The sequence below is a fragment of the Sitophilus oryzae genome, unplaced genomic scaffold (genome assembly GCF_002938485.1).
Source record: "Sitophilus oryzae breed Bouriz unplaced genomic scaffold, Soryzae_2.0 scaffold_1179_pilon_pilon, whole genome shotgun sequence".
Lineage (NCBI taxonomy): Eukaryota > Metazoa > Arthropoda > Insecta > Coleoptera > Curculionidae > Sitophilus > Sitophilus oryzae.
Genome location: NW_022145814.1, coordinates 2,450,103 through 2,478,020, shown reverse-complemented (window position 1 = coordinate 2,478,020; position 27,918 = coordinate 2,450,103). Strand labels below are relative to the sequence as shown.

Genomic DNA, 27,918 nt, shown 5'->3' with positions numbered 1-27,918 from the left:
AACCAAAAAATATTTTGAATATTCTCGATTAATTCTAAATTGATGGCTAAAACGCAGTGTTTCCATTTTTTTACCTATTTCAAAATTAAATCCAAACAACAGACAACCTACGAATGTAATTAAACTGACAATAACAAACACAATACAATTATAAATTTATTATTTATAGGCAATATATAAAATAATATTATGAGCCATTTACTGTGCTTCTCTCCTCAAAAAATAGTGTTAAAATTAACAAATTAATTTCAATTATGATTATCCTTCTCTATATAATATTATGTTATTTCAGTTTTGATTGTTGTAAATGATTTTATACAGGGTGGTCCGAACTGTATTCCGAAAACTTCGGCAGCATATTCTGCAGATTAAAAAAAGTAAAAAAGTTCGTATAAATGTATGTCCTAAAATACTTAGTTTCGGAGATACAAGTTGTAGAAGTTACATTTTTATTTCGATTTTTTTGAAATAATTTCTGAAGTAGCGTCAATATTTGGATGAAAATTGGTGTCTGGGAGATTTTTGACATGAGAAATTTGATTTTGATGTCAATATGACACCCTACTAATAGAGGGCGCCACCTACATATTTTTTAACTGATATGAAGCGTAATAACTTTTTGTCCGTACTTGTATACAACTACTAATATAAAAATATACCTTTACGACGTTTTTTACGTGGAAAAGGTCTCTTGGTAAAAATCGCTACGAGTAATGGTTTTCGAGATATTTGGAATCGAAATTATCAATACCTTTCATCATTGACATAAATTAAACATGTTGACTAAATAGTTATTAGTCTGAAATCATAAATTTGAAATGTTTTTGTGCCAAAAGTTCAACAGAAACTGTTTTATCATCATTTTTTGCAGAAAAATGTACGATTAATTTAAAAAAATAAAAATTTCCCAAATTTATTATTTCAATGAAATAACTATCTACTCAATGTGTTTATTTTTCGTCAATAATCACATATATTGTCTATTTCTATTCTAAATATCTTAAGAACAGTTGCTCGTAGCGATTTTTACAAAGAGATATTGTTTACGTAAAAAGTTATAGAGATGTATATTTTTTTCCTCGGTAGTTTTATACAGGTACGGACAAAAAGTTTTTACGCTTCAAAACAGTTAAAACACATGTAGGTGGCGCCCTCTACCAGTAGGAGTTAAAATTAAATTTGTGAAAATGAAAATTAAATTTCTCATGTCAAAAAACTCCTAGACACCGATTTTCATCCAAATGTTAACGTTACTTCAGAATTTATTTGGAAAAACCCAAAATAAAAATGAAACTTCTACGCCCTGTATGTCTGAAACTAAGCATTTTAAGACATACATTTATACGAACTTGGTTACTTATTTTTATCTGCAGAATATGCTGCCGAAGTTTCCGGAATACAGTTCAGACCACCCTGTATATATCTGACAAAATGTACAACTAATTTTTGAAAATAAACAGTATAAACTTTTATGCAAAATGTGAAAATATTAAATAATATCAATTACAAAATCCAGTGTAAAAATGTCCCCACTTGTTGTAAACACTTTGGAATATAGGTACTCTACTGTATGATCGAAAAAAAACGGCGTCAGCGATGGCTATGAAATGAAGATCGCTGTCATTTTATATGTAAAATTATATGGAATGTCATCGATGTTCATTTCTAAGCAAACTGGACGCCTTTTTTTTTGATCTTACGGTGTATTCACGTACTAACAAAAATAAACTTTTTATTACTATTAAAAATCGAATTACCTGTTCCCCTTCTTCGGCATGTTTTTCTGGGTAAATGCCTGCTCTCAATAAAGAAGCTTTCCAGGCATCCTCCTCATCCAAAGAACTACAGCTTAATTCTAGCTGTTTATAATCCTGCAAAGGATTCCAATATATTTATAATTACTTATGTAGTCCAAAGGTGTAGTCTATCCAAAGATAGAATATTGCTAGTGACACTTCTCTGTTATTTTAATTCAAAAGTACATTAAAAAACAAGGAACCACACTATTCTAGAAATAGTGATATTGGCACCATCTAAGAAATATACCAATCTGGTCATCGAAACTGCGTGGTCTGGATTTTAACGTGTAAGACAGTGATGTAGACAGGCTTAATGAAAAATCAAACGTATTAAAAAGAGATAAAAGTTAGGTTGATACATTTCTTCTATGCGGTATTGCCTGATTTTGCATCAACATTTCAAACCGCACGAGTACTGTTTACGAAAAATGTTGCATCTAGAGCTGGAACTTTATTTTTCACAGTTAGTTACTCATTTAACTACAGCTGTAATATATTCTTAAGCAAATGTGTAACAGAAAAAGCATTATTGAATAGCTTAGATAAAACATGTTATCTTCGTTTATTATTTTATTTTTCGTACGAACCGGCAACACTGTATACCAATTTTTATTTTGTCGCTTTGTCTATCAACTAGTCGTTTATCTCTGTCTGACTGTATGCATTAAAGTACAGACAAAAGAAATAAAGTGACCAGGGTTAGTATATAAAATTACAGAAAATACAATTTACCGACTGTTTAAAATAATACACAGTTTCCTGTTGCTGAGATTCTATCCAGTCACTTTCATAACATTCTGTCTCGTCGGATAGACTTTTACCAGACTAATTTAGTTTTATTTATTTTTTGTATTGGACACGTCATACATATTTAACTGGCAACAGTTAATTGGTCAAAGCTACGATTATATTTATTTTGACGATTTAAGTGACACGGTTTCTCTGTAAAAAACTCCTATGGGTATTTCGTTGGATATTTCGTTATACAAAATAAAATAGTTATTTTCTGTAAACACTGCTGCGTTAATCCAAATGAGACTAATTTGTCAGCAGTGGTTTACTAATAAACAACCGTTTAAATATCTAAATACAACTAGTCAAGAACACTTTAGTTTATTCAACAGATACGTCTATAAAAACCCTTGAGGACGGGAAGAGATATACTTCCCGAAAAGTTAAGCAATATTTTGTCCGTTAGGTAAATTTGATTATTAGTAAACCACTGCTGACAAATTAGTCTCCGTTGGCTTGACGCAGCAAGGTTAACTAGCAAATAACTATTTTATTTTGTAGATTTTCTTGCAGTGGCGAGAGAGGCTTACAGAGGTATAGACATTTTTTGCAGATTTGCTTAATTATGTCGTTAAAAAGATATAAAATGACAGGAAAGAATGATTTATAAATGTGTAACATATATTTTTTTTAGAATGAATAAAAAAAAATTCTAACATATATTTACAACACGAGTTACGTACTATACCCCTCATAGATAAAAGAAACAAGTTTAGATTGGAAAGTGCCCATAAGGACAATGTAAATACTATTTGGCGCTATTCTTACAATGGTCGCTCTCCAAAGTTTTTGAATTATGTCGCCAAAGATTGTTTATTCAAATTCATTATTATTTTCTTTTAATTTTTTTATAATAAAATACAGCATATTAAGGCGCGTATTCATCTGAGCACGAACGCGAACGAGGCAAGGCGAGCATACGAATGTGGACGGGTCTCCGAGGAGCGGCAAACTGCCTCGGTTAGATTCGAGGCTGTTCGGCTGCCATCCGTAGCGAGTCGGCACATCAAAGGGAACTTGAGTACCATTCGGTTCGATGTGGACGGCAATTTTGTATTTTTGCCTTGCGCCTCCGTTTAAATCTTTAATTCGTTAAATTTGTTTTGGTTCATGTGTTTTTGTCATAATAAACTTGCAGTATGAACTGGAGTAATGAAAAAACGTTAATTTTAATTAAAGAATATGAAAAGCGAACTTATGAAACTTTACTATGATGTTATAAAAAAAGAGGATGCCTGGGGCGAACTTGCAGATGTTTTGGAAGAAAAGGTTGACGTATTAAGGAAACTCTTAAATCATCACCTGTCATGTTTCTTTATCTGCCGACAGTGCCGCACGCCGCACGGCCGTGGATCGGTGCCTCGTTCGCTATCCGGCCTGATTTCAATTTGCGGTTTTCAAAGGTTAAACGAGGCATTCGTCCTGCCTCGCCTTGCCTCGTTCGCGTTCGTGCTCAGATGAATACGCGCCTTTATATAATACAGCATCACAAACTTTATTTTATATAAGGACATGTATGAAATACCTTTGAATGATCCATGATGGTTTTTGCAATTCACAGTTTGCAATTATCACGGGTTTGAGTAAATAAAATTTAAATTAAACTCACAAGATGGCAATAATTACATTGAATATGGGCGCTAAACACTTCTCGGTATTTTTTCAATGAGGGCGGTTTAAATTTTAAAAGTTTTTATAATTTTTAAAGATTCTGACTTTGACAAGAGAAAATTATTTCTGTTCTTGTTTTGCTGTTGTTTTTAGTAACCGCTATAGCAGCTCCCTACAGCGTAAGCGCTCAAAAACAATGATTATAAGTTTTGGTGGTAAGCCGAGCATTCTAGTCTAAACTTGTTTCCTTTATCTAAGCTATACCTTACCTGGTTTAAAATGTTATTAATATAAGAGAAATGTCAAAGATTTGTTTGTTTGGTTTGGTTTGGTATATATAACGACAGCTCTACTATTGGACAGAACTGTCGTATATACGTACTCACCTACCTACTCATGTGTAATAAGCTACCAAATCATGTGTAATAAGCTACCTCTTTACCGCACGAGTAAATGGTGCATTTTTATCTGTTTTACATAGATTGTAGGAAAAAAAATTGGCGCCGGGAGGCACGTATAGCCGCCCATACTAAAATATGTTAATATCTCGAAAACTGCGACTTTGACTGATTTTGATGTTATTACAAATATTGTTGCAAATATTATTCCTAATCTTAATTTGAAAACCGCGTTTCGCTAGCTACTGTAATTTTGGAGTTACGATTTTTTAAAATTTTTAACCCCCTCCCATACCCGCTTACCAACCCCCCACCCCCACCAAAAACTAATGGCCAGATTCTCGGCTGCCACAGTACTTTTGTGCCAAATTTGGTTAAAATCGGTTCAGCGGTTTTTGAGTTACCGTGTTACAGATGGCGGACGGACGGACGGACGAACGGACGGACGGACGGACGGACCGACAGACGGACCGACAGACAGACAGACAGACAGACACCATAAAAATATTTTATATTTAAGTCATTTATGACCCAAATAACTCATTTTGAGTGAAATTAAAAAACTTTTTTTTGCCGATCTTAATAGCCTACCATACCTATTGGTATGGTCGGCTAAATATAATGTATCTTCCAAAAAATTACCTTATATATGTTTTTTCCGTTTGCGTGAAATAATCCGAATGTGTGTCTTCTCGAGATAAATTTAGACTCCAAATCTCTAACTTTCAATCCATTTGTCGGCAAAATATACTGAACTTCTTTTTCGGAACTATCCTTAAACCACGAAATATTTTCAGAAGCCAGAATGAACCAAAACTCTTTAGAACCTTAAAAGAAGTTTTTGTTAGAGAGGAAATATGTAAAATAAAAACAGAATTGTGATTAGTACTAATTTAATATAACAAGAGCATTTTTTTAAATCATAATTTTTAAAAGCAATTTTAAATATAGATATATTCTATGTAAATAAAAATAAAAAAAGGAATGTAATCACTGACCTTTCATAAAACTAGGGTTGTGTACGTGCATGTAACCTTTGCGAATAATTTGATCGCCTGGAACGGCTCTCGAGCGGTTAGTAGATTTATTTGCTTGGTTTTCCGCACTAAAAAGAATTTTTGAAATAAAAAAAACTAAACTACTATATATATATATTATTATATATGCGTATTATGTGGCATATTTTTTATCTCAGTTACGAATATTTTAGGATAGTCTTCGACACCGAATCATTTTAAATAGACGCGTTTACACAAGTGAACTGAATTGATCAAATCACTGGAATTTAATTCGCATGAATGCACTATGACCATTTAAACTCCACGAATCATATCAACTGATCAAGTGAGTTGATTCAAGTCTCAGAAACTGTTTAACTTTTGGCGTACAAGTGGTGTTTTTAAAATGGCGGCAAGTATGTGGTCACAAGAAAATTCTGAGAAGTTTATTAATATTTATGAAAAATATGAGTTTATATGGTAACACACAGAATCCAAAATACAAAATTAGTTAAAGGAGAGTCATTTCTAACTTAAACCGAGTATAAATAGCGTTAGGCATTAATGTGCTTTGTTTTTTAATCGTGATGCAACTTTTTGCAATAAAAAATTAATTTAAATTAAATTAGTTTGATGTTTGATCCATCCTTATAATACACTTTATATACACTGTACGGAAAACAGTCCCAAGCAGGAAAAGCCGCGTTTCCTCGCCTAACTTTGTCTCGTCTCGGCTTATCTCCTGCTGTCTCGACTTGTCTTGGCCTATTTTCATTTCTTAAAAACGACTCGAAACTACTCGTGAAATTGCGGAGAAGGAGGTGAGGGTTTTTTTTTTGTCAACTTTCAGTTGTCTCCTGTTATCTCGTTCTATTTCGTTTTGTCTCGAGCTACTTCCACGACGTGTCGGTATCTGTACCCGAGACAAATAACTTTTTTCATAAATCTCAGTGAAATATGTAAACCTAGACGTTTCTTAAATATTTGTTGTTACGATGATATTTCGTTAATTACATCTCGTTTTGTGTTGACGTATATTCCACAAGATTAATATTTGAACACGCGTTTATAACATCTATAGTAGATATTAAAAACAACATTTTTCCCTTAATCTGTAGGAATATAATTACAATATTTTTATTATTTAATTTTATTATAATGAATTATATACCGGGTGCGTCTAAAAAATGGCTCACATAGTTAATAATTCACTCACATAATCTCTCTCGAAATACCAAGTGTGTGATACCAAATTATTCGTAAAAAAATACTTTTTCCAAATATGCTAATGAGCCACCCTCATTCCACTTGAAAAAATTGAAATATGAATAAAAATACGATTTGGGTACTAATACGTCCGTTAAAAGTAACCGACCAGGACAAGACACTAAAAACATTAGACGATCAAATCTATTTGTTCAAGGCTCCTTCATTAAAAATTATTGTTTTTAATACAGCCATGGCACTCTAGATTGAAATTTAATATACAATTTTGTTTTAAGCCAAAATGTCAAAAGTTGACATGATATGTCATTCTATTCAGATTATAAATCGAAATATAATAATATCGAATATAGTAAAAAAATACCGAGGGTACCATTTAAAAATCAAAAGTTGTAGTCGTTTTCGGTGAAACAGGAGGTGACCTAAAACCATTGAATACGTCAATCAATCCTAACTTATGTCATGTACATATGTATAACTTATGTTAGACTTATGTCATATACTAACATACAAAATTTCGTTTTATTACCTGAAAAAATAAAGAAGTTATAGGTGTGAGCCACTTTTGAGACACATCCGGTATAAAATTGTATATGTTATGATTATTTACGGCCTTAATTGATTAATATAACAGTAATATTGCTTGATGAGCAATATTGGTTACATCATCAATATATCGAGCTGATTGGGAAAATGATTGATTGACCCGATGTGAACAAAAGTATGATCCACGGGCATTTTTAAAAACAATTTGCCTAACGGACAAAAAAATGCTTAACGTTTCGTTATTTTTTTTATAGGACTTTTTTGAAGAGATGAATCCGCCACAGGGATATTTCCAGAAATATTTCGTGAAACATTTCGAGCAGGGGGTTTTAATATTTTTTGTAATTTCTAGGGTTTCCTGACTGTAGCTTAGGTATTAAATTATTGGATGCACCATAAATAGATCTGTAGTTAATCAATTTTCTGACCCATATGCTTCTTTTGGGTGTATTTTAACTTTTACGTCTGTTACGCAATAATTCCTAATTCTATTCCTAAAATTCTGACAGTTTGGAGTACCTACGGCCTTACGCACTGTCGCCATTTTGAATCAAGTATATAATATGCTTTCAAGTCAGTTGAAGGCAAGTGACTTAATCAATTAACTTGACTCGTGTAAACACGCCTTTACTAGTAGTATTGAAAATAAAATTATTTACAGGTATAGTCACCATTATTTTTATTTTCAATACCAATGACAGATTATTCCCGAAAAGTACGTTACAAACTGCAATATATTATCTCCACAGTAAAATACAATACGACTAACTTTGCGAATCCAATGAAATCCTCGTGGTTGGTGTTCATGTAGCTGAGCTGGCAATCGATGTACAATAAAATTTGATCCCTACATTTTTGCTCTTCGGTTCGGATCTGAGCCGATATTATCCTATCGACGGCGTCTCTAAGGCAGGGATAACGGGACATCTGATTAGAGTTAAATTTACCGTTGCAGCACGATGGCAAGTCAAGAAGGAATCGCAAAAGATCGGTTAGAGTACATTCCAGATAAAAAAACGTAGGTAAACATTTTTGGTAATGGAATACATACAGTTATTCACCTCATTCGACACGGAGTACTGTAGCCAAATGAGTTTTAGAAATTGTGAGTGTCATCGTAAGATCATTGGGGGACTACTAAAGCTACAATTTAAAATTATTTAAACCGCTAAAAATTTTAAAATACTTTGAATTTAAACTTTAAAAAACAAATAAATGATATTATACAAGGTATTAGAAAAACAATTTTATATTTTAAAAAGTTTGGCATTGAATTTTCAATACCCTGTATGGTTTAGAAAGTACAGACCAACTATAGTAAATACCTAGTATAGTTCTGGTTTCAGGACATATCTTCTATTTTTAATAATTATTTCAAAAAAAGCTGAAAAAATATTTTTTTTATTTATTTGTTAATATCTCTAAAACTATCAAAACATATTTAATAATATCTTAGGATTATATAAAGTGATCAGAAAGGAAGGCAAAACTGCAATAATATACAGGGTGTTTTGTTTAAAAAAAATCATCGAGATCCACTCACACTTTTTTGGACCACCCTGTAGAAGTTAGAATATTTTCTTGAAATACATTCTAATACATACTTTAGGTCTGCACTTAAACAAAGTTAACTATTTTATTATAGGAGCTACAAATGCCCGACTCACTTTTGCTGGACCCTGTATACAGGGTGCTCCGAATTCTATTCCGAAAGCTTCGGCAGCATAGAAGTTATTCGGAAAAAAATAGAAAAAAAAACTGAAACTTCTACACCCTGTATCTCCGAAAATAAGCATTTAAGCACATACGAACATACGAACTTTTTTACTGGTATTTATCTGCAGAATATGCTGCCAAAGTTTCCGGAATACAATTCGGACCACCCTATATATTACACATAATCATAATTATCTTTAGATATTCTCTCATTTATATATATATTGGTATACATAAGAGAGATATCCTTATTATAAGCCTGGGATACCTACGTTTCTTTTAGTTCCTTGTGTAATACTCTATAAAGAAGTAACGAACAATGAGAAGACAATTATTTTACTTCACATTATGATTAAAATATACTTTAAAATATTTCTTAAAATGTTGAACTTTAAAGAAGATTTCTGCATAAATAAAAAACATAATTCTAATGATATAAAAAATTGAGAAAAATTATCTATGGCCATTAAAGTTACAATAAATAATGTGTATAACCTATTTTTTGAAAAACTAAATATTTTGGAAATATTGTCTACCAGTACTAATCCGATCTTTTACGAGTCCTAGAGATAAAATAGTTACTTACTCGTTCGGAACATAAATGAATTACGTTCAATAGTTCTGCTACGACCAAGTCCACACACTTCATACATGGCTCTTTAAGTCTTTCTATTTGCTTTTTAACTATTGCATCAAAAGCTAGATCGGGAGTAAATAGTCCTATCTATATCAAAATTTAACTTTATTACGACAGAGACAATGTTATACAAAAATAATGTTTCCAATCTTATCCGATATAAGCACTCTCAAAATAAACGTGGAGTCATATGTGTCCGATTTCCGATGAGACGATGTAATCGTGCATTTTAATTTTAAGTACGCTTCAAATAGCTACAATTAATCGTATCCAGAAATTTATAATTTAACTTTGACACTGACAACTGCGAGAAAGAGTTGTGGTTTTATTATTTTATATTAAGTAATTTAGAAAAAGTGTCGCTGGTGATCCTTAAGTAATTGAAATATTTTTCTTCATCTGCTAAACGTATTTCTTGTAACAAATTATTATAAGTGCCTTCCTGCTATTTCTATTACAAACCCAACATTTTCAGGTTTCGTGTTGAGTAATCTGTTTTTCTTTTTCATCCAACTGAAGATGAAGATATAAAAGTATATAACACCTTATTTATATTAGATATGTAATATTCCTCAAATTAATATCGATTAGAAGAAAAAAGTCTTGTGCCAGAGGGTGAAAAAAAGTAATGTGCCCCTAGCAGCTGACTAGGAGTTACCACACCAACGACAAGATCTCGCGTCTCCTAGAGGAAGTAGTTTTTGTAATTACTTGATATTAAAAAAAAACCTTGTAGGGGTTTTATATTTTCTTTTAAAAAAGAAAATATAAAACCCCTACTCCTTCTGTCGGTTTTTCTTATTAAAGTTAAATTATGAAGTTTCGGATACGTTTAACCGAAGTTATGCAAATAGCACTTTACGCAAAGATTAAAATCGTATCATAGGAAATCGGATGCATAAGAGACTTCACCTTTATTGGGCTTTCTAAAATAATTCCGCATAAACATTTTTGTATTTACTAAATAATAGAAAAATTATTCCATTTGTTGGTATTATTTTAGCACTGTATAAACTTTTCAAAAGAAATATGTAATATGAGAAAACGCAACAGAGGTTCATCACCCATAAAAAGTATGTACCAGCATTTTTGCATCTACGTTCTGCATAAAGAAATACCCCTAAAAATACAGGGTGGCCCACCTCATTCGCCTTGGTTGATTATACGAAAACGGAAAGTTGTAGAAACAAAATATTTTATGGGTATATGTGGGAAGGCAATCTGCATAATTTAAAATTATCTTGAAATATACAGGTTGTGTCAGAACTAAGATCCATACCAAAGTTATATTTTTTCTTATGGAACACCCGGTATTTCATTTTATTTTTGGATTCTTAGGCATAAAATAGGCATTTACTATAAGGATTTAATATGTTTAAATACTTTGGTTTTTGAGATATTTAAAGATATTTAAATATGCATGCTATAATAAAAAAGTTTGTCAACACCTTGTATATTACTTTTCAGAATTATTTCTTATTATGAGGGTTTAATATGTTTAAATGATTTGGTTTTTGAGATATTTAAAGATATTTAAATATGCATGGAATAATAAAAAAGTACACCCTGTACATTACTTTTCAGAGTTCATTCTTGTGTTAACTTTGAAGCCAGAGAAATAAACTTTACTAAAATTTTTTATTGCTTCCTTAAATGTATACAGGGGTATCAAAAATTGCTTGTCTATTTTAAATATTAATTTTACATAAAAACTTTGTTATTTCAAATGCAAGACCCTGTATTTTTTTAAATAAATCGAAGCAGATTTAAATGCTCTTTCAAACTATATTAGAGTTTCCTATACCTATCTGGCTCAGATTTTGAATAAAAAGCGACTTTTCAATAAAATTATAGTCAAGATGGCTGGTGTCGCCATGGCAATTTTCTAGTGACACGCATGTTAGCACAGTTTATGAACTTTATTTAAATTTATAATAGGTTATTTTTATTTAATTTACTTACACTAAGGTTAATAAGTAATTATTTATGATTTTATCAAGAAAAATGAAGCAGTATCTGCTGGAGGAAGGAATGGCTATGTTACTAGTGATTTTATTTTGTGAGGACAATTACTTATTGGCCTGCTGGGTTTATGCTGAAAGATATCCAAATATGAATTTTCTTAACAAGCGCTCCTTGGAAAAACTACTTTTCCTATTTCGCAGAGCTTAATAGTGTGGTATATGAAAAATCTATTAGGCAGAAACCTGTCGTTGGAAGTGAAGAAAATGAATTTGCCTTAATTGGCTCTTTTATAGAAAATCCAAATATCTACAATTCATCGTAATATAAATCAAAGAACTACTTCTTTGTTTTTCTTGATAAAATAATAAATACTTACCTATTAAACTATTGCAGGTAAATTAAATAAAAGTGAACTGGTATAAATTTAAATAAAGTCCATAAAATAATGTCGATTTTGAAAATAGCTACTAACTGTCACTAGCAAATTGACATGGCGGCACCAGCCATCTTGATTGCCATTTTATTGAAAAATCGCTTTTTGTTCAAAATCTGAGCCAGATAGGTACAGAAAACCGTAAAATAGTTTGAAAGAGCATTTAAATCTGCTTCGATTTATTTTAAAAAATACATAGCGTTGTATTTGAAATAACGAAGTTTTTATGTAAAACAAATATTTAAAATTGACTGTAGCTCAGAAATGAAGAGGGCTATGAAATTTTTGTTGACAGCATCTTCAAAAATTGACAAAAAGGTGGCACATGTAACCCCACCCTTATATCTTCACGAATAACGGAAATACCGTATGATTTCAACTAAAATGGGACACCCTGTACTTTCCAAATATTTCCATGCAGAATTGGGACAAGAAGTAAAAGTTCTTCAGCACTTGAAGATATATCATAAAATTTTCCAAAATATGTTTGTTTTTAGTATGTATGTCAATTTTTACTTATTGCGTTTCTTTTAGAAAAATATGTATTATTATAATATAAAGTTTAAAGACTCTCTTTTATTAAAAAATAAAAGAAATAAAAATATATTATTATTTGCTGAGGGCCGCAAGGGGCCCAGAAAATATTTGAACACGGGCCCGTGAGTTCCTCCCTACCTCACTGCTGTTTCTGCTTAACCCGGTTTTCCAACGGAATTTCAACTCAGACGATAATATTAAAACTAAGAGTAGCTATATTCGAATTAAACTTCAACTATTATGTCTACCTCAAAATATGAAAGACAAAAGTTAATTTCAGCGATACTTACCCTAATCCCATGGATATTACATATAGCTATCGCTATTTCTTTCCTAAGCTCGTTCTCATCGAATTCCTTTTTGACTATTTCGAATGGAAATCTCTCGTGGAATAAGGAATTTATTTTCGCCCCGCCACACAATTCGCTCGTATTTATTTCGCTGGATCTTGACCCTTCCAACGCTTTCTCAAATTCTACAGAGAAACACTGAATCATTCTTGAAAAGAAAACAAATATTTAATTACTTTTCGACAAAGTTCACTTGCGGTGGAACAGACCTTACAACATTTTTAATTTCTTCACTGTCTTGTGACATGTTTACAAAATCAACTGACAGTTGACAAGTACATTAATTGTCATAACGAACAGTGGGGGTTTACATGCATGCGTCATGCATCGTCCGTCATTGATTTTGTGTAATTTTATCGGTTTATTTCAAAAATTCCAGCTCATACTTAAATATGATTGGAGTGACGGAACGATGGAAGACGCATGATGGATGCATGTAAACCCACCCTAATTGAATTAAAATTTTATCCACCTCTGAGTATTAATGGTATACAGGAGTTACTCGCTTTACGCAAAATACTTATACGCGGCTTCGCTTATACGCGTTTGCATTTTTGATACGTATGACTTATTATCCCGGTTCACCTTATACGCGATTTTATTAATATGTATGTAACTCAATACGAGAACTAATCAACTGTTGTCGAGTTGCGAGTATGTGGTACTAAATTATTCGCAAAAAAATGCTTTTTCCAAATATGCTAATGAGCCACCCTCATTCCGTTTGAAAAAATTGAGATATATTTAAAAATACTATTTGGGCATCTTTTAACGACGATCAAATCTATTTTCCAAGGCTCCTTAATTAAAAATTAATGTGTTTAACACAGCCGTGGCATTTTAGATTGAAATGTAAATTACAATTTTGTTTTAAACGAAAATGTTTCTTTTTTTTTAGTTTAGTCATTTTCTATTGAATAAAGTAAAAAAATACCGAGGATGCCATTTAAAAATCAAATGTTGTAGTCATTTCCGGTGAAACAGGAAGTGGCCGAAAAGAAATGAATACGTCATCACTCCTAATATATGGCATATACTAACATACCAAATCTAGTTTTTTTTATCTCAAAAAAAAAGTTATAGAGGTGAGCCGCTTTTGAGACGCACCCGGTATACATGTATAGCCAAGACATATTAAATTAATGAAATTGCTGATTTAAGAAACTCATTGTCTGGAGATAAATCTATTGATTTACATCAGCAAAGATGTAACGGACATCCTTAAATCACATATTAGTGAACTTACTGAAGAAGACCTTAAAGAAGTGAAGCATAAGAATGGAACTGAAGAAAGGGTTGAGGATGTATTCCTGGGACAATAGAAGTGATCACTGAAAACTGTATAAAATTAAAACTATAATTGCACATAATTTACCTTTATACAAAAGTGCTTCGTTCGTCTTTTTTGGCATTTTAGGAAGCTTATTGTCAAATATAATTTGTGTGTAACTAACATAAAAACTAATAAATAAAAATAATACTCGAAAAATACAACATTTAAAAAAATTCATAAAAAAACTTCATAGACTTTTTCTGGGGTGAAAATATACCACCTTTAAAAATATTAGCACTTGTTTAAAACTCAGCCTGTATAATGTAGTTAGTTTATGTAATAAAAAGGTTTGTTTCAATATACTAACTACCAGGGGTGAATGGGCCATATGGGAAAACGGGAAAATTCCCGGTGGGCCGGTGGAAAAATGGACCGGTGGGCCGGTCCCTATCAGAGCTCAAAAAAGATTGGATTAGCAAAAATTAAATGGTTAATCTTCTAACTTAAGTGACGTAAGATCCTTAGTGGCTCCATAACTATTATAACTAATAAATTTTCATCAGTATAATCGTCAGTTGCTTTTAAACATAAACACCAATTTGTAAAATAACTATTGTAAAATGTCTTTCTCTGGGACACTTATAATTTTAATAATCATCTGTTGTTTGTTCAGTTTGAAAATTTTTATTATAGAAGGTGAGTCAAGTGCAAATATTTTCAGGGGTGGTAGATATCAATAAAATAAACATAATATATTTTCTTTATCGAGTTTCAAATAAGTCAAATCGAGTTATTAAAGTTAGGAAATTTAAAAAAATAGATTTTAAAAAAAAAATTGAGCCACCTCAATTTTTCGGTATTTGCATCTCTTTTAGTGCCGTAATATCAGAGATTAAGAAACTATACCGTGGGAAAATTTGCGGTGAACAGGAAGTTCTAAAAAGTTTTCTAAAATATACAGGAAAATTTAAAAGAAAATGCTCGATTTTTAACATCTTTTTTGCAAAAAAAGCTCATAGACGTGTTCCTGGGGTCGAAATATACAACCACTGAAAATATTTGCACTTATTTAAGACTCACCCTGTATGATTTTACCCAATATTCTTTTATTAATAACCAATAAATATGACTGGCTGGCAGCAAAAAAAAGGATGAATAGCATTAGGTAAATTTAAATAGTCTCGATCTAAATGTATACTAAGAATACGATAGCGTAGATTGACAACTGGGGGCCTCGGGTCTCGGTGCAATATTTATCGAGCTCCCCTTTGTAAGAAGGTGGACGAATTTGACGCGAACTCTGCGGTTGACGGAGAAAACATATATGTATATGCTTGGCTTGAATTGGGGACGAACTAAAAGTCAAGTCTGAGAACTAAAAGCCAAGTCTAAATTGTTGTTTAAAATGTTGCTAAAATTAATTTGCTAAAAATTACTGAGACAGCAGAGAAGAGTTAAATAAGGTTTAAACTAGATCAGATAATAAAATATTAATATGTGTCGAAAATCCAAATATTCTTATTATGGACTGTAACATAACATTACATCAGAACACATTTATATCCACTGCCTAGGTATTGCCTAGGTTTTTTTCGTTTGCGCCATGGCATTATCATACAAGATGCCAAATGTACAAAACTATAGAGGAAAAGTTTCGTGATAAGAACTATACAGGTTGTTCCAGAAATAAGTGCAAGTATTTTAAGGAGTGGTAGATCTCGATAAAAGAAACATATTTTCTCTTTACCGTTTTTAAAATAAGTCCAAAATAACGGAGTTATTTTACTCTTTGAAAATTTCCAAAAAAATATTTTTTTGCTCAAATTTTGAGAACCACTGGATCTTTTCTGGATTTTCTTTCTTGTAAAACCTATGTTGCCATATTATCAAGAAATTCTGTTGTTTAACTAAAAACTAAAAAAATTTCCAAAACATTTTTCAAAAAATTCTTTTTTGCGAAAAAAAACATCATAGGCGTGTTTCCGGGGGGTGGAACTATACTACCAGTTAAAATACCTGCACTTATTTCTGGGACACCTTGTATTAATAAATAAGATATGTTTCTTCGTTATGATCATTTTCTTTTTGTGGATTTGGGCCGGTTGTCTGTTTTTCTCGGGCCGGTTTCCACTTCCCCATCCACCCCTGCTAACTACTAATATTAACATACACGTAAAACGAGAATTTCCAGCATTTTCCTATGACTTATTATAATAGTTAACAGTATTTTTATGAATATAATAACATCAAAACGTTATTTCAAAAGAGAATACAGCTTAAAAATACCATACATCAATAGTTCAAAAAGTTTCTATACAAAATTATTTTCTATTAACGTGCATTGTATTAATAGCTATAATCTTAAAATCCTATAAGCTTAAGAATAATAAAATCTATATAATATCACAGAAATCAAAAACGGGTAAGACAAAATAAAAATTTGTACTATATGCTGTATTGTCTATAAACCGTTTAATATGAATATGAATAATAATATGAATTATTATATTAAAATGTTTATTATTCAATGATCAAAAGTCAGTAACAGCTAGATTATCCTTAATACCATTTACTACATAATAGCAACACAACAAACAATACTAAAAATTATAAAATAAATAAAATTTTACTTACTGTAAAAGAGCTTTACTTTTCAAAGTTGGATCGTCATGCTTGAAACTTTTTAAATCTCCTATATCCTTACTTAAATCTAATAACTGCTTCTGTAGCTTATCTCGTAGATTTGGCAGGGTGTTCTTTATATGACTAGTTAGTTGAGCGTTTAGCGTTTTTTGGAGATAAATGGTTCCTAATTTGTCTGATAAATGACGATAGGAAGGGTGACTAAAAATAAAGGTTGTGATTCAGTGGCGGACTAAGCCTGTCGGGGGCTCGGGGCGGCAAAGCTAAATGTGGCCCCCGGTCTGCACATTTTGTAAAGATTGAATGACGTATGTATAATGGTTGACAAATTTCAAGTATTTATGTACTGTACTAATTGTAATAAAAATCGATATATATATATATATATATATATATATATATATATATATATATATATATATATATATATATATATATATATATATATATATATACAGGGTGTCACAGAAATAAGTGCAAGTATTTTAAGGAGTGGTAGATCTCGATATAAGAAACATATTTTTTATTTATCGTTTTTCAAATAAGTCCAGAATAACGGAGTTATTTTATTTCGAAAATGTCAAACAAAATTATTTTTGCTAAAATTTTGAACCACTGGATCTTTTCCGCATTTTCTTTCTTGTAAATTGAATCTAATACCTATGTTGCCATATTAACAAGAAATTATATTTTTTAACTAAAAACTAAAAGAATTCACAAAAACATTTTCAAAAAATTTCGAGTTTTCAAATTTTTTTTCGCGGAAAAAATCTCATAGGCGTGTTTCTAGAGTTGAAATATTCTACCAGTTAAAATACACTTATTTCTAGGACTCCCTGTATATACACTTATTTCTGGGAAACCCTGTTTATTACAGTCTGTATGTCCCCGGATTGTCTTTATAAAAGGAAAAACTTTTTTATTATTGACTTTTTGAAAGAAATGCGTTCTTCATAAGAATTTTTGCTTGTTGTAAAATGGCGTTTATAATTTTCTAAATATCCATACCGTTTTAGAAAAAATAAAAAAAAAACATAAAAATGTAGTTTTTTAATGTAATTTTTTCCCCAAAAAAATCCTATAAAATTTAAAAGTCCTAAAAATTAAAAGGATATGGTAATATCATTTCGATTTCATTTTTTGATAGATTGTTATACATAATTAATTTTGATTAACGTCATATTTTTTGATGTTAAAGTATCACATTTTCCGATACTATTATCACCCTTTTCGTAGCATTGGACTAAATAAATTTTGTGCTTCTTTAACATTTTAAAACAGCAAAAAATATAACTTTAATTAAAATTCTGTCAATAATAATCTATCAAAAAATGCGAACGAAATTATATTACCATAGAAACGCGTTTTATTTTTACTAGTTCAAAAATTCAACTACATTTTCATGTTTTTTTTTTATTTTTCTCTAAAACGGTATGGAAATTTGGAAAAGTATAAACAGGAATTACCATTTTAGAACAAGCAAAAAATTTTATGAAGACAATCCGCGGACATACCGTAGATATAAATATGTTATTCATCGGCAGTGCCGTTTTTACGTAGGGACCCGACGCGACGGGCCCCGACCAGAGGATTAAGGGCCCCAGCTCCAAAAAGGCCTCAAAAACGATAACATTAATTTTTTTAAAGCTTATAATAATATTTTTAAATTGAAAAACGAATGCAATTTGACGTAATAAAACAATCCCCGAGTGAATGTTCGCATATATTTAATGGCAATTTATGATGACAAAGTGATGGGAATACCGGTTCCACATATAAGCCGCGTTACTTTCGCGACCGTCCCAGGTAAATACCGCAAAAAAATATATAGGTCCAAGAATAAATAATAATTATTCGAATATAAAAAATAATAATTATTCGATATTCTAAACAAAGAAAATTACCCCTTGATTTAATTTCGTAAATAGAAAAATGCCATTGACAATTACTGGGGCCTAATAATTGATAATTAAGTAAATATCTACTTCCATTTATACTTTGTATAGTTTGCGAATACTTACGTTTTGCATACTCTAACTACAAATTGCTTTATAACTACTGAATTGGCCTTGTTTGCCAGTTGAATAAAAAATTACTTATTAAGATTTGGAGGCCCCCTAGAAGAAGGGGCCCGGGGCGGACCGCCCCTTCCGCCCCCCCCCCCCCTTAGTCCGCCACTGTTGTGATTACTTATACAGGGTTATTCACCATATACGACACGGAGTATTGTAGCTAAACGATTAGATTTTTACAAATTGTAAGTTTTGGTTTCGTTAAAGTACTATTAGAGCTACAATTTAAAAATATATTTACAAGATACAGAGTGTTTCAAATAAATAAAAAATGTTACAGTTGTATTTTTTTAAATGTAACACCCTGTATATTATTTTATTTTTAGATTCTACAATTGAAATAAAGGTATATTTCATTAAGGTGTGTCACACTTAAACCACAGAGTAGAGAATATATTCTGTAATCTGTGCTTAAACCTTGCCGTTTTTGAAATATAAGGCCAATATTTCTTCAAGATATGAAAGTTTTGCTAAGCTAAGAATGCTAAATATTTACTGAAGTTTATTTATTGATCAGATATTATATTGTCTAACAATGTATTTTAAATAATTAATAGCTTTAAATTATAAGAAAATGTATTTTTTAGGAAAAGTTGAAGAGTAAAAAATCTGTGAAAAATACAGTATAATACAATTTTGATAGACAATTAAATTTTGCATCTAGTTCTCGTAAAATATACAGGGTGTTCCATTTAAATTAAACAAGTTATTGACGTTTAAAGCTAGCAATGATTTAAAGTAAAATTTTAGACACTCTGTATAAGGTAGTATAACTCTTATTATTACATCACAAAACAATTACTAAATAGAAAGACTTCAGTAAAATATTTGGTTTTAAAAACTTAAATGCGTTTAGAGCAATGAAACATTAAATTTGTTACTGTATTTTGACAAATACGTCAATGTTTCAGAAATGGTACGATTAAAATGCGGTAAGCCTTAATCAAATTTACCTTTATTTTAATCGTGGAAACTAAAAATGTAATAATATTCAGGGTTTTTCATTTAAAAAAATACAACTTTGACATTTCTTATTTATTTGGTTTACAACACTCTGTATCTTGTAAAAATATTTTTAAATTGTAACTGTAATAGTCCTTCAACGAACCCAAAACCTACAATTTGTAAAAATCTAATTGTTTAGCTACAATACTCCGTGTCGTATGTGGTGAACAACCCTGTATAGTCAAATTTACTTTTCATATTGATGGGCTTATTGTAATAATATGATATTCCACAAATCTATATTTATGAATTATTAGATAAATATTAATAAATATAAATTTGAAGACATTTTCGAGATAGTTTACTTTAACTGGCTAAGTATTTATCTAACAAATTTGTTGGAAAGAAGGCAAGAAAAACACTAGTTACTAGTTAATAAAACTGATTTATGGTTGAGTGGCTTATCATGTTATGACAATAAGCCCTTCTTATATTTTGTAAACCAAATGAAAATATTGTTATTTGTTTGGTTTGGTAGAAGAACTAGTATTTAATTAAATAGATTCCAAAATGAGTTTATTATGATGCTTAATATTTTCATACTAATTTATTGTAATAAAATAGTTCTGTTACACTGGCTCCAAAATTTATAAAATAACTTAATTATTAGCCAGTTGTGAAAACAAGTTGTTTGTGAATTTGTACATTGGGCATCATTCGGGTGAAAACTCCTTCGGTTCAATACGTTTGCGTTTTGTACGTTCGTAAAGGCACGTAAAGATACGTATCACGTATCCGTAAACGCAAGTGAATTTCTCACTGCGCAAGCGTACATGTCAAAGATACGTTTACGCCTGCGTCTTTGGCCGTGCTTTAACTGTCTAATAATCTCATTTATTCCACTAATTGCGAGGTTCTCAATGAATCTTTACTTTTTCTACTAATTGAAAACTACTACCACTAATTTGCACGTTCTGAATGTTTACATTGAAATTAGAGTAACAAACTTCTACCCTAATTGAAACCACTAATGTATTCCACTAATTTGGAGCTTCTGAATGAAGCGCAAACAAACTTTTAACTTTTCCACTAATTATACGTCAAAATTTGCCAAATTATCTATGTAGAGAACTTCACAATAAAAAACCTTATCTGAAAATTGCTTCTTATTTTTAAACAACCACAACCCGATTTTTTGCACTTATGCATTTATACCTTATATATTATATGAAGATAATCAGTTTACCTCATAAAGAATTTTCTTTCTGCAGCTATTTGAACATGGATATCCTTTCCTCCTTGTAAGTCTTTCTGAGATCTGTTTACTACTCCTACATAACCCCTTCTTAAAGGTAAAAGTTTATTTTCTAAAATCTCACGAGCATCGGTACCAGCATCCATAAGATCCAACTTCGTAATCACGCCAATTGTTCTAAAACCTAAAATAATATAATATTATGTTTATAAAAGCATTTCCAAAGTCAGCTAAGGATCTTTATTTCAGCTCTGCCCTTGTGGGCACCACTGTCGACATCGTCTGAAAAAACAACAACCCTAAACCAGCCCAAGTGATTTTAGAAATACCCGACTTTAGTTCAATTTAACAAATTTATTTTATGCTGCTACAATTGCGCATCGCTTAAAATCAATTGGTATTAAACATACATAAATAGTGTAAAGAAGTTAATCTGTTTTGTCTGTGTCTTTTTTATAAGCTTTTATTTAACTTGCTTTGTATGTAACTATCTACTTGTAAGCTAAATTAGAACCACTCGCTTTTATTGTAGGAAATTGAAATTTGGCATGTAGGTTCAGTCCCGATGACAATACATTTTTTTGCAAGGCATGACCCGAATTTTTGACAGCTGTCAAAATGGCGCCATTTTTGAGGTTTTTGATTTTTTAAAATTCTATTTATGAATGGATCGGGCTGAAATTATATATGGTATATAGGTATATTGTGGGCATATACATATGAAAAAAAAATATGGACGGCCATCTTGAAAAAATGATAGTTTAATGACATGTCAAAATTTCAAAGTTGTCCGATTTTGGTAAAAATCGATATATAGGATGGCCATGGGCTAAAATGAAACAAAAAAAAATTGAACTGTCAAAAAAATTTCAAAGTTGTCCGATTTTGATAAAAATTGATATATAGCATGGCCATGGGCTAAAATGAAAGAAAAAAAATTGAGCTGTCAAAAAAATTTCAAAGTTGTCCGATTTTGACAAAAATCGATATATAGGATGGCCATGGGCTAAAATGAAAAAAAAAATGAGCTGTCAAAAAAATTTCAAAGTTGTCCGATTTTGATAAATATCGATATATTGGATGCCCCCTACCCCATAGTCGGTTTTCATTTTATTTGTCTCACATTTGAACTGTGAAATTTGACAGCTGTCGTTTTTTTAAGCTCTCCTCTTTTAATGAAAATCGACATACATATTATTAGGATGGCCATAGGAAGCTATTTAAGAAAAAAATTGAGTTTAAGTGTGTGGCACTGAGAAACCAGCATAACTAAAAAGTAAAAAATAAATCTCAGAAAAAAAACATTTTTAAGAACAAGCTTTTATTTAAATACACTAAAAGGAAAAAAAACTTTTTCTTTAAAACTTTTATTATGAACTTATAACGTCATTATACAATTTTAAAAATATTATATAAAAGCTTGTCGCGAGATTTCTCTACATCGATAAACAAGTAAATTAACTAAAACCTGTGTGTACCCTGTCTCATTTTGAAAGTTTGTGTTATGATAGACCACTAGACCAGGAATGACAAGATGAAGTTGTCGTACCAGACTTTTATGAGTGCAAATGTACACTCAAATCTCACGACAAGCTTTTATAATATTTTTAAAATTGTGTAATGACGTTATAAGTTCATAATAAAAGTTTTAAAGAAAAAGTTTTTTTTCCTTTTAGTGTATTTAAATAAAAGCTTGTTCTTAAAAATGTTTTTTTTTCTAAAATTTATTAATATTTCTTTCTCTATTTACTTCTGAATTTTCGATCTGCAATGTCTCTCAATGACCCGTAAACACTAGAATTCATTTAAATTTAATGTAACCCAACCCAAACTTATTAAGTACCTAATGAGCAATTACTCAGTTACTCAGTTACAAGTATATAATAAGTTTTTCGCGACATATGCACAATAAAAATGTTTAAGTGCTTATACTTCTAAATTAATACAAAAAACAAAGCAATAAGACTTGTAACACGTGTTTTGCTCCTACGAGCAGCATTAGAGAAACATACAGTTATGCCCGGACCCCATTAGCCGATGCCATGCTACCCCACGTTATGTAGATCAGTGCGTATGTTTTTCCATTTAATTATATGTATTGTGTACACACTAGGCAACACGCCACGCCATCCGACGCTATAACACGCTATGCCACGTATGATGGTCGATTCGTCGGTCCCAGATCTCACCGACGTGTGTTACGGCGTGTTGTTACCCGCTTGCATCTCTAGTCCCGCAGCTATCTACTTCTGTAATTGATATAGGGATGTCCCAAAAATAAAAAATCGATATTTTGAATCGATTCAACATCGGATATAACAAAATAGATCCAGAACAAAACGGCAACAAAAGATTGATCCCCAAAAGATTGATTTAATAATATCGATATTCGATTCTGAATATACTGGTGTACTGGTATTATGATTATAATCTAATATCGGTATGTGTATCGATACTTCTAATATTTTCGTAAACACTGGTACATACTGTGTACAGCCATTTCCACGTCGCAATAACACGTGGGATAGCGTGGCATCGCGTGGCATCGCGTGAGGTGTTGACTAATAAGGTCCCGGCTTTAGGGTCACACCACACACATTCGCATCTTGCATATTAAAACAACACTCTTGACTCAGACTAGATAAACAGTTTTCATGATGCTCGTAGGAGCGAAACACGTGTGTCAGTGACTTACAGTCTTACTGCTTTGTCTTTTGTATTTATAAACCAAGTCTCTTTGGATTAATGGACAGCTTTTTTAAATTTCTAAATTAATGACAGTAATTTAAAGAAGGCGTCCATTCTTCTCAAAGAAACCTGGTTTAAATTAAAAAAGTTGAAAAAAGACTCAAAGTCTCGGTCTCAACGTTTATAGAATGTTAAACTGTTACACGTGTTTATAGGCAAACAAACTGGGTAGATGAGTGCCGTTTACACCAAACAAACTCGCTTTACAAAAACACTGACAAAACTCAGTTAACCTTCTATTTGCCAGTGACAGAACTTTTCGTTGTTGAAAAAAAAGTCGCCAAGCTCAAATCTCCAAAATATTTCTCATTTTGAAAGGTCCAGTTGCTGTTTTGTTGAAAAGTACGGAATGTCTCTTTTGCCGTGATTTTGTCTGTTTGGTAGAAATCCGCCTTTAGAATGTATTGAGCTCACGTCGCGTCGCTCTGCGTGAAACAAAATGCCTTTCAATTTAACAACTTTTCCGAATAACAGGAAGGAAAAGTAATGGGTTATTCATTCGCTCTTATTTGAATAAATATATTTATGAGACGCTTTAAGGTTTTTTTCCAGTAAAGTTGCATCTATTATCCAAAGTATAGTTTAAGTAGATATGTGAATAATATAATTATTGTTTTTGACAATGGTATGACTATCAATAGCTGTCGTTTTATCAGAATTAACGTTTTTTATTATTTTGTTCTTAACGTTTTATATCATCGTGTTTAACATTCTGATTGGACACGAAACAAATAAGTACTCGTAGGTCGTAGTAGGAAAACATATTTTTTGTCAGTTTATAACTATAAAATCTTGTCGTTATAAATCCGTTTTCTCTATTTTAGTTAGACCTTCTGAAGATATCAAAATATTTACTTTTTTATTTTTATTTTTAGAATTTTCACAAATTATACTTCCTAACACTTTTAGTATAATTAAATAATAATTTTTTCGTAGAATCGCTATGACCCGTGTATTTGTATATACTAGTTTACGATATTCTCCGATGGTGGCAGCACCGGCGGAGAATGCACCAAATCTATGATAGAGATTCGGTTAGAAATATGCTCATAACTGTTTTGTTATTTTGGCATTTAGTATGCCTCTTACTTATGGTCTATAATTATTATAACTTATCTATTTTTATTAGAATTATACCGTGTGTTTCAAAAACATGTGCCATCTCTCGTGGGGAGATTTCTCACGTAAAAATAAGATTTATTTTTGTTTATGTTTTGCTGCGCTACTGACTTTTTTTCTTTTGATATCAAAATTGTGTAGGTCGTTTAATGCCAATTAAAAGCTATCTCTTGATATTTTGTCGAATACGGCCTCATTGATGAGATAAACGCAATTTTATTAATCACAATTAATAAAATTAAAATTAAAATAAAATTAATAGATTGTATATTTTACCTAATTTACTATTAAATTTTATTGCTATTAGTTATTATTACTATTAGTCCAACCTACAGCAATTTCAAATAAAAAAATATTGGTATTTTTATTTTTAGAATTTTCACAAATTATACTTCCTAACACTTTTAGTATAATTAAATAATAATTTTTTCGTAGAATCGCTATGACCCGTGTATTTGTATATACTAGTTTACGATATTCTCCGATGGTGGCAGCACCGGCGGAGAATGCACCAAATCTATGATAGAGATTCGGTTAGAAATATGCTCATAACTGTTTTGTTATTTTGGCATTTAGTATGCCTCTTACTTATGGTCTATAATTATTATAACTTATCTATTTTTATTAGAATTATACCGTGTGTTTCAAAAACATGTGCCATCTCTCGTGGGGAGATTTCTCACGTAAAATATAAGATTTATTTTTGTTTATGTTTTTGCTGCGCTACTGACTTTTTCTTTTGATATCAAAATTGTGTAGGTCGTTTAATGCCAATTAAAAGCTATCTCTTGATATTTTGTCGAATACGGCCTCATTGATGAGATAAACGCAATTTTATTAATCACAATTAATAAAATTAAAATTAAAATAAAATTAATAGATTGTATATTTTACCTAATTTACTATTAAATTTTATTGCTATTAGTTATTATTACTATTAGTCCAACCTACAGCAATTTCAAATAAAAAAATATTGGTATTTAAGATAATTACAAAAAAAAACTAATTTTGAAAAATTTTAATATCCTGTAACTCTAAAACCATGCATTTCCATACCCATGTTTATAGGAACTTATTTTATATTTTTTGATGAGGAATTTTTTTAAAGGTTGCTGTTAGACTAGGATCAAGACAAATTAATAAAATTCCGTTTATCTCATCAAGGAGGCCGAAATCGACAAGATATCAAGAGACTACATCTAATCGGCATTAAATTGCTTACACTATTTCGCTAAGAAGAGAAAAAAAAGTCAGTAGCGTACATGCTTTTTTTAGAAAAATATTCCAGTAATAACCCATATGTACGTCCCTGGTGAATATGCCGACACTTTTTAGCTTTAAAATGTGTTATGTGTGCATTTATACTAACTTTTATCCTCAAAATTTCATTCGAAACGCTAAAAGTACTTGGAAGAAAATTATAATAAATCGAAAAAAATATTAAGACTAACACCCTGGAGCTACGAAACAAAGCAGAATCGGACCTATGTTGATATGAAAAATAAATCTTATTTTTACGTGAGAAATCTCCCCACGAAAGATGGTACATGTTTTTTGGAACACCCTGTATATTTTTATAACAATTTTAATAACTACTAACAGTTATTGACGACGTAAAATAAAACAACTAATTACTGTATCTACCCTACATTATGTTTTTACACGTTTTGAATAAAATTAGAACGGCACTGGTTGGTTCGGGGGCTCAAGGTCCCCCTTTGAGTTCAGTCAAGTAATACGATATTATTATTTTGTCAAACGGCTCTGGGGTATGTACCTAACCCCCCCCCCTTTCCCGAACCCAGGATCCGCCCCTGCGCTCGACCTAAGTTTTTTGATCTGCTCCTCCTTAATATTTTTATTCACAGTTCTAACGTGTTAAAACTTTTATGGTTGATGATATTGTACTTTTAAATGCATAACGTATCGTTTTACAAGCGTAACAATATCCCCTCCCAATTATAAAGCGAAGAGAGAAAATTCCTAAATATGTAAATAGCATTAAACAACGAGTGTACTGTGTAGTAGTTTCGGACTCGACCGCAACGCCGAAGCTTGCAAATATTTCTCTAAACCGCCGACCAGCGCATTACCTTGGGGATCAACTTCTCTGGCTATCTGGAGTGCATCAGAATTGGCCAAATCGGAATTTGCCGGCGTAACGGCTAATATTAAACAGGATTCCTTGCTTATGTATTCCAGAATCATTTTCCTTATTTGGATTTCGATGTCGGGGGGCTGATCGCCAATGGGAATCTTCGTCATGCCTGGCAAGTCGATAAGTGTCAAATTTAGAACTGAAATTGAAAGAAAAATATAGTTATTTTTTATACAAGACGTCGTATATAAAACAATATTCTTTCCATAGCGAGTTACGTTTTAAAAAATATTCAGAAATTATTATTTCAAAGAATGTATTACGAGTAGAAAAAATAATGTGCTGGGTTGGCGTTGGTTTCTATGGAATTTGACAAATATATAAAGCTGTTAGTTGTCAGTTTTGAGTCAATATTTTTTAATTCTCTTTCGTGTCGATTGCTGATTGAATTGGAGCTAGAAATGGCTCAAAACGAAATAAGTAAATTACCAACAGATATTCAGGCTGAGGCGACAAACGCCATATCCAAACTACTTGCATTTAAATACCGAATAACTTATGAAATGGAATACAAAATAAATCAAAAATGGAAGCAATTAAAGAACATGCGAGAAGAAATAAAGTGTTTAACCTATCCTCGTTGTTAAAGTATCATTTAATCTACCCTTGCGGTTAAAGTACTATTTTATTTACTATTTTTGATAGATATAAGGCAATTTTAATAGTTGCTATGAAAAAAATGTAATATATTTTTGGTAT

General features: G+C 31.2%; 1 protein-coding gene across 3 annotated transcripts in view; it reads right to left on the bottom strand.

The window, feature by feature from the left end:
• The window catches only part of LOC115891351 (dynamin-like), a 93,572-nt gene that overhangs the window by 32,675 nt on the left and 32,979 nt on the right, over positions 1 to 27,918 (bottom strand). For all 3 annotated transcript variants that reach the window (XM_030911801.1, XM_030911802.1, XM_030911800.1), the window contains exons 4-12: positions 27,155 to 27,358; positions 21,186 to 21,378; positions 16,914 to 17,123; positions 12,947 to 13,154; positions 9,671 to 9,808; positions 8,138 to 8,295; positions 5,599 to 5,705; positions 5,243 to 5,427; positions 1,758 to 1,871 (exon numbers count right to left, since the gene is read on the bottom strand). In XM_030911801.1, coding sequence (XP_030767661.1) covers positions 1,758 to 1,871; positions 5,243 to 5,427; positions 5,599 to 5,705; positions 8,138 to 8,295; positions 9,671 to 9,808; positions 12,947 to 13,154; positions 16,914 to 17,123; positions 21,186 to 21,378; positions 27,155 to 27,358 — 1,517 coding nt within the window. The remainder of the gene's footprint in view (positions 1 to 1,757; positions 1,872 to 5,242; positions 5,428 to 5,598; positions 5,706 to 8,137; positions 8,296 to 9,670; positions 9,809 to 12,946; positions 13,155 to 16,913; positions 17,124 to 21,185; positions 21,379 to 27,154; positions 27,359 to 27,918) is intronic.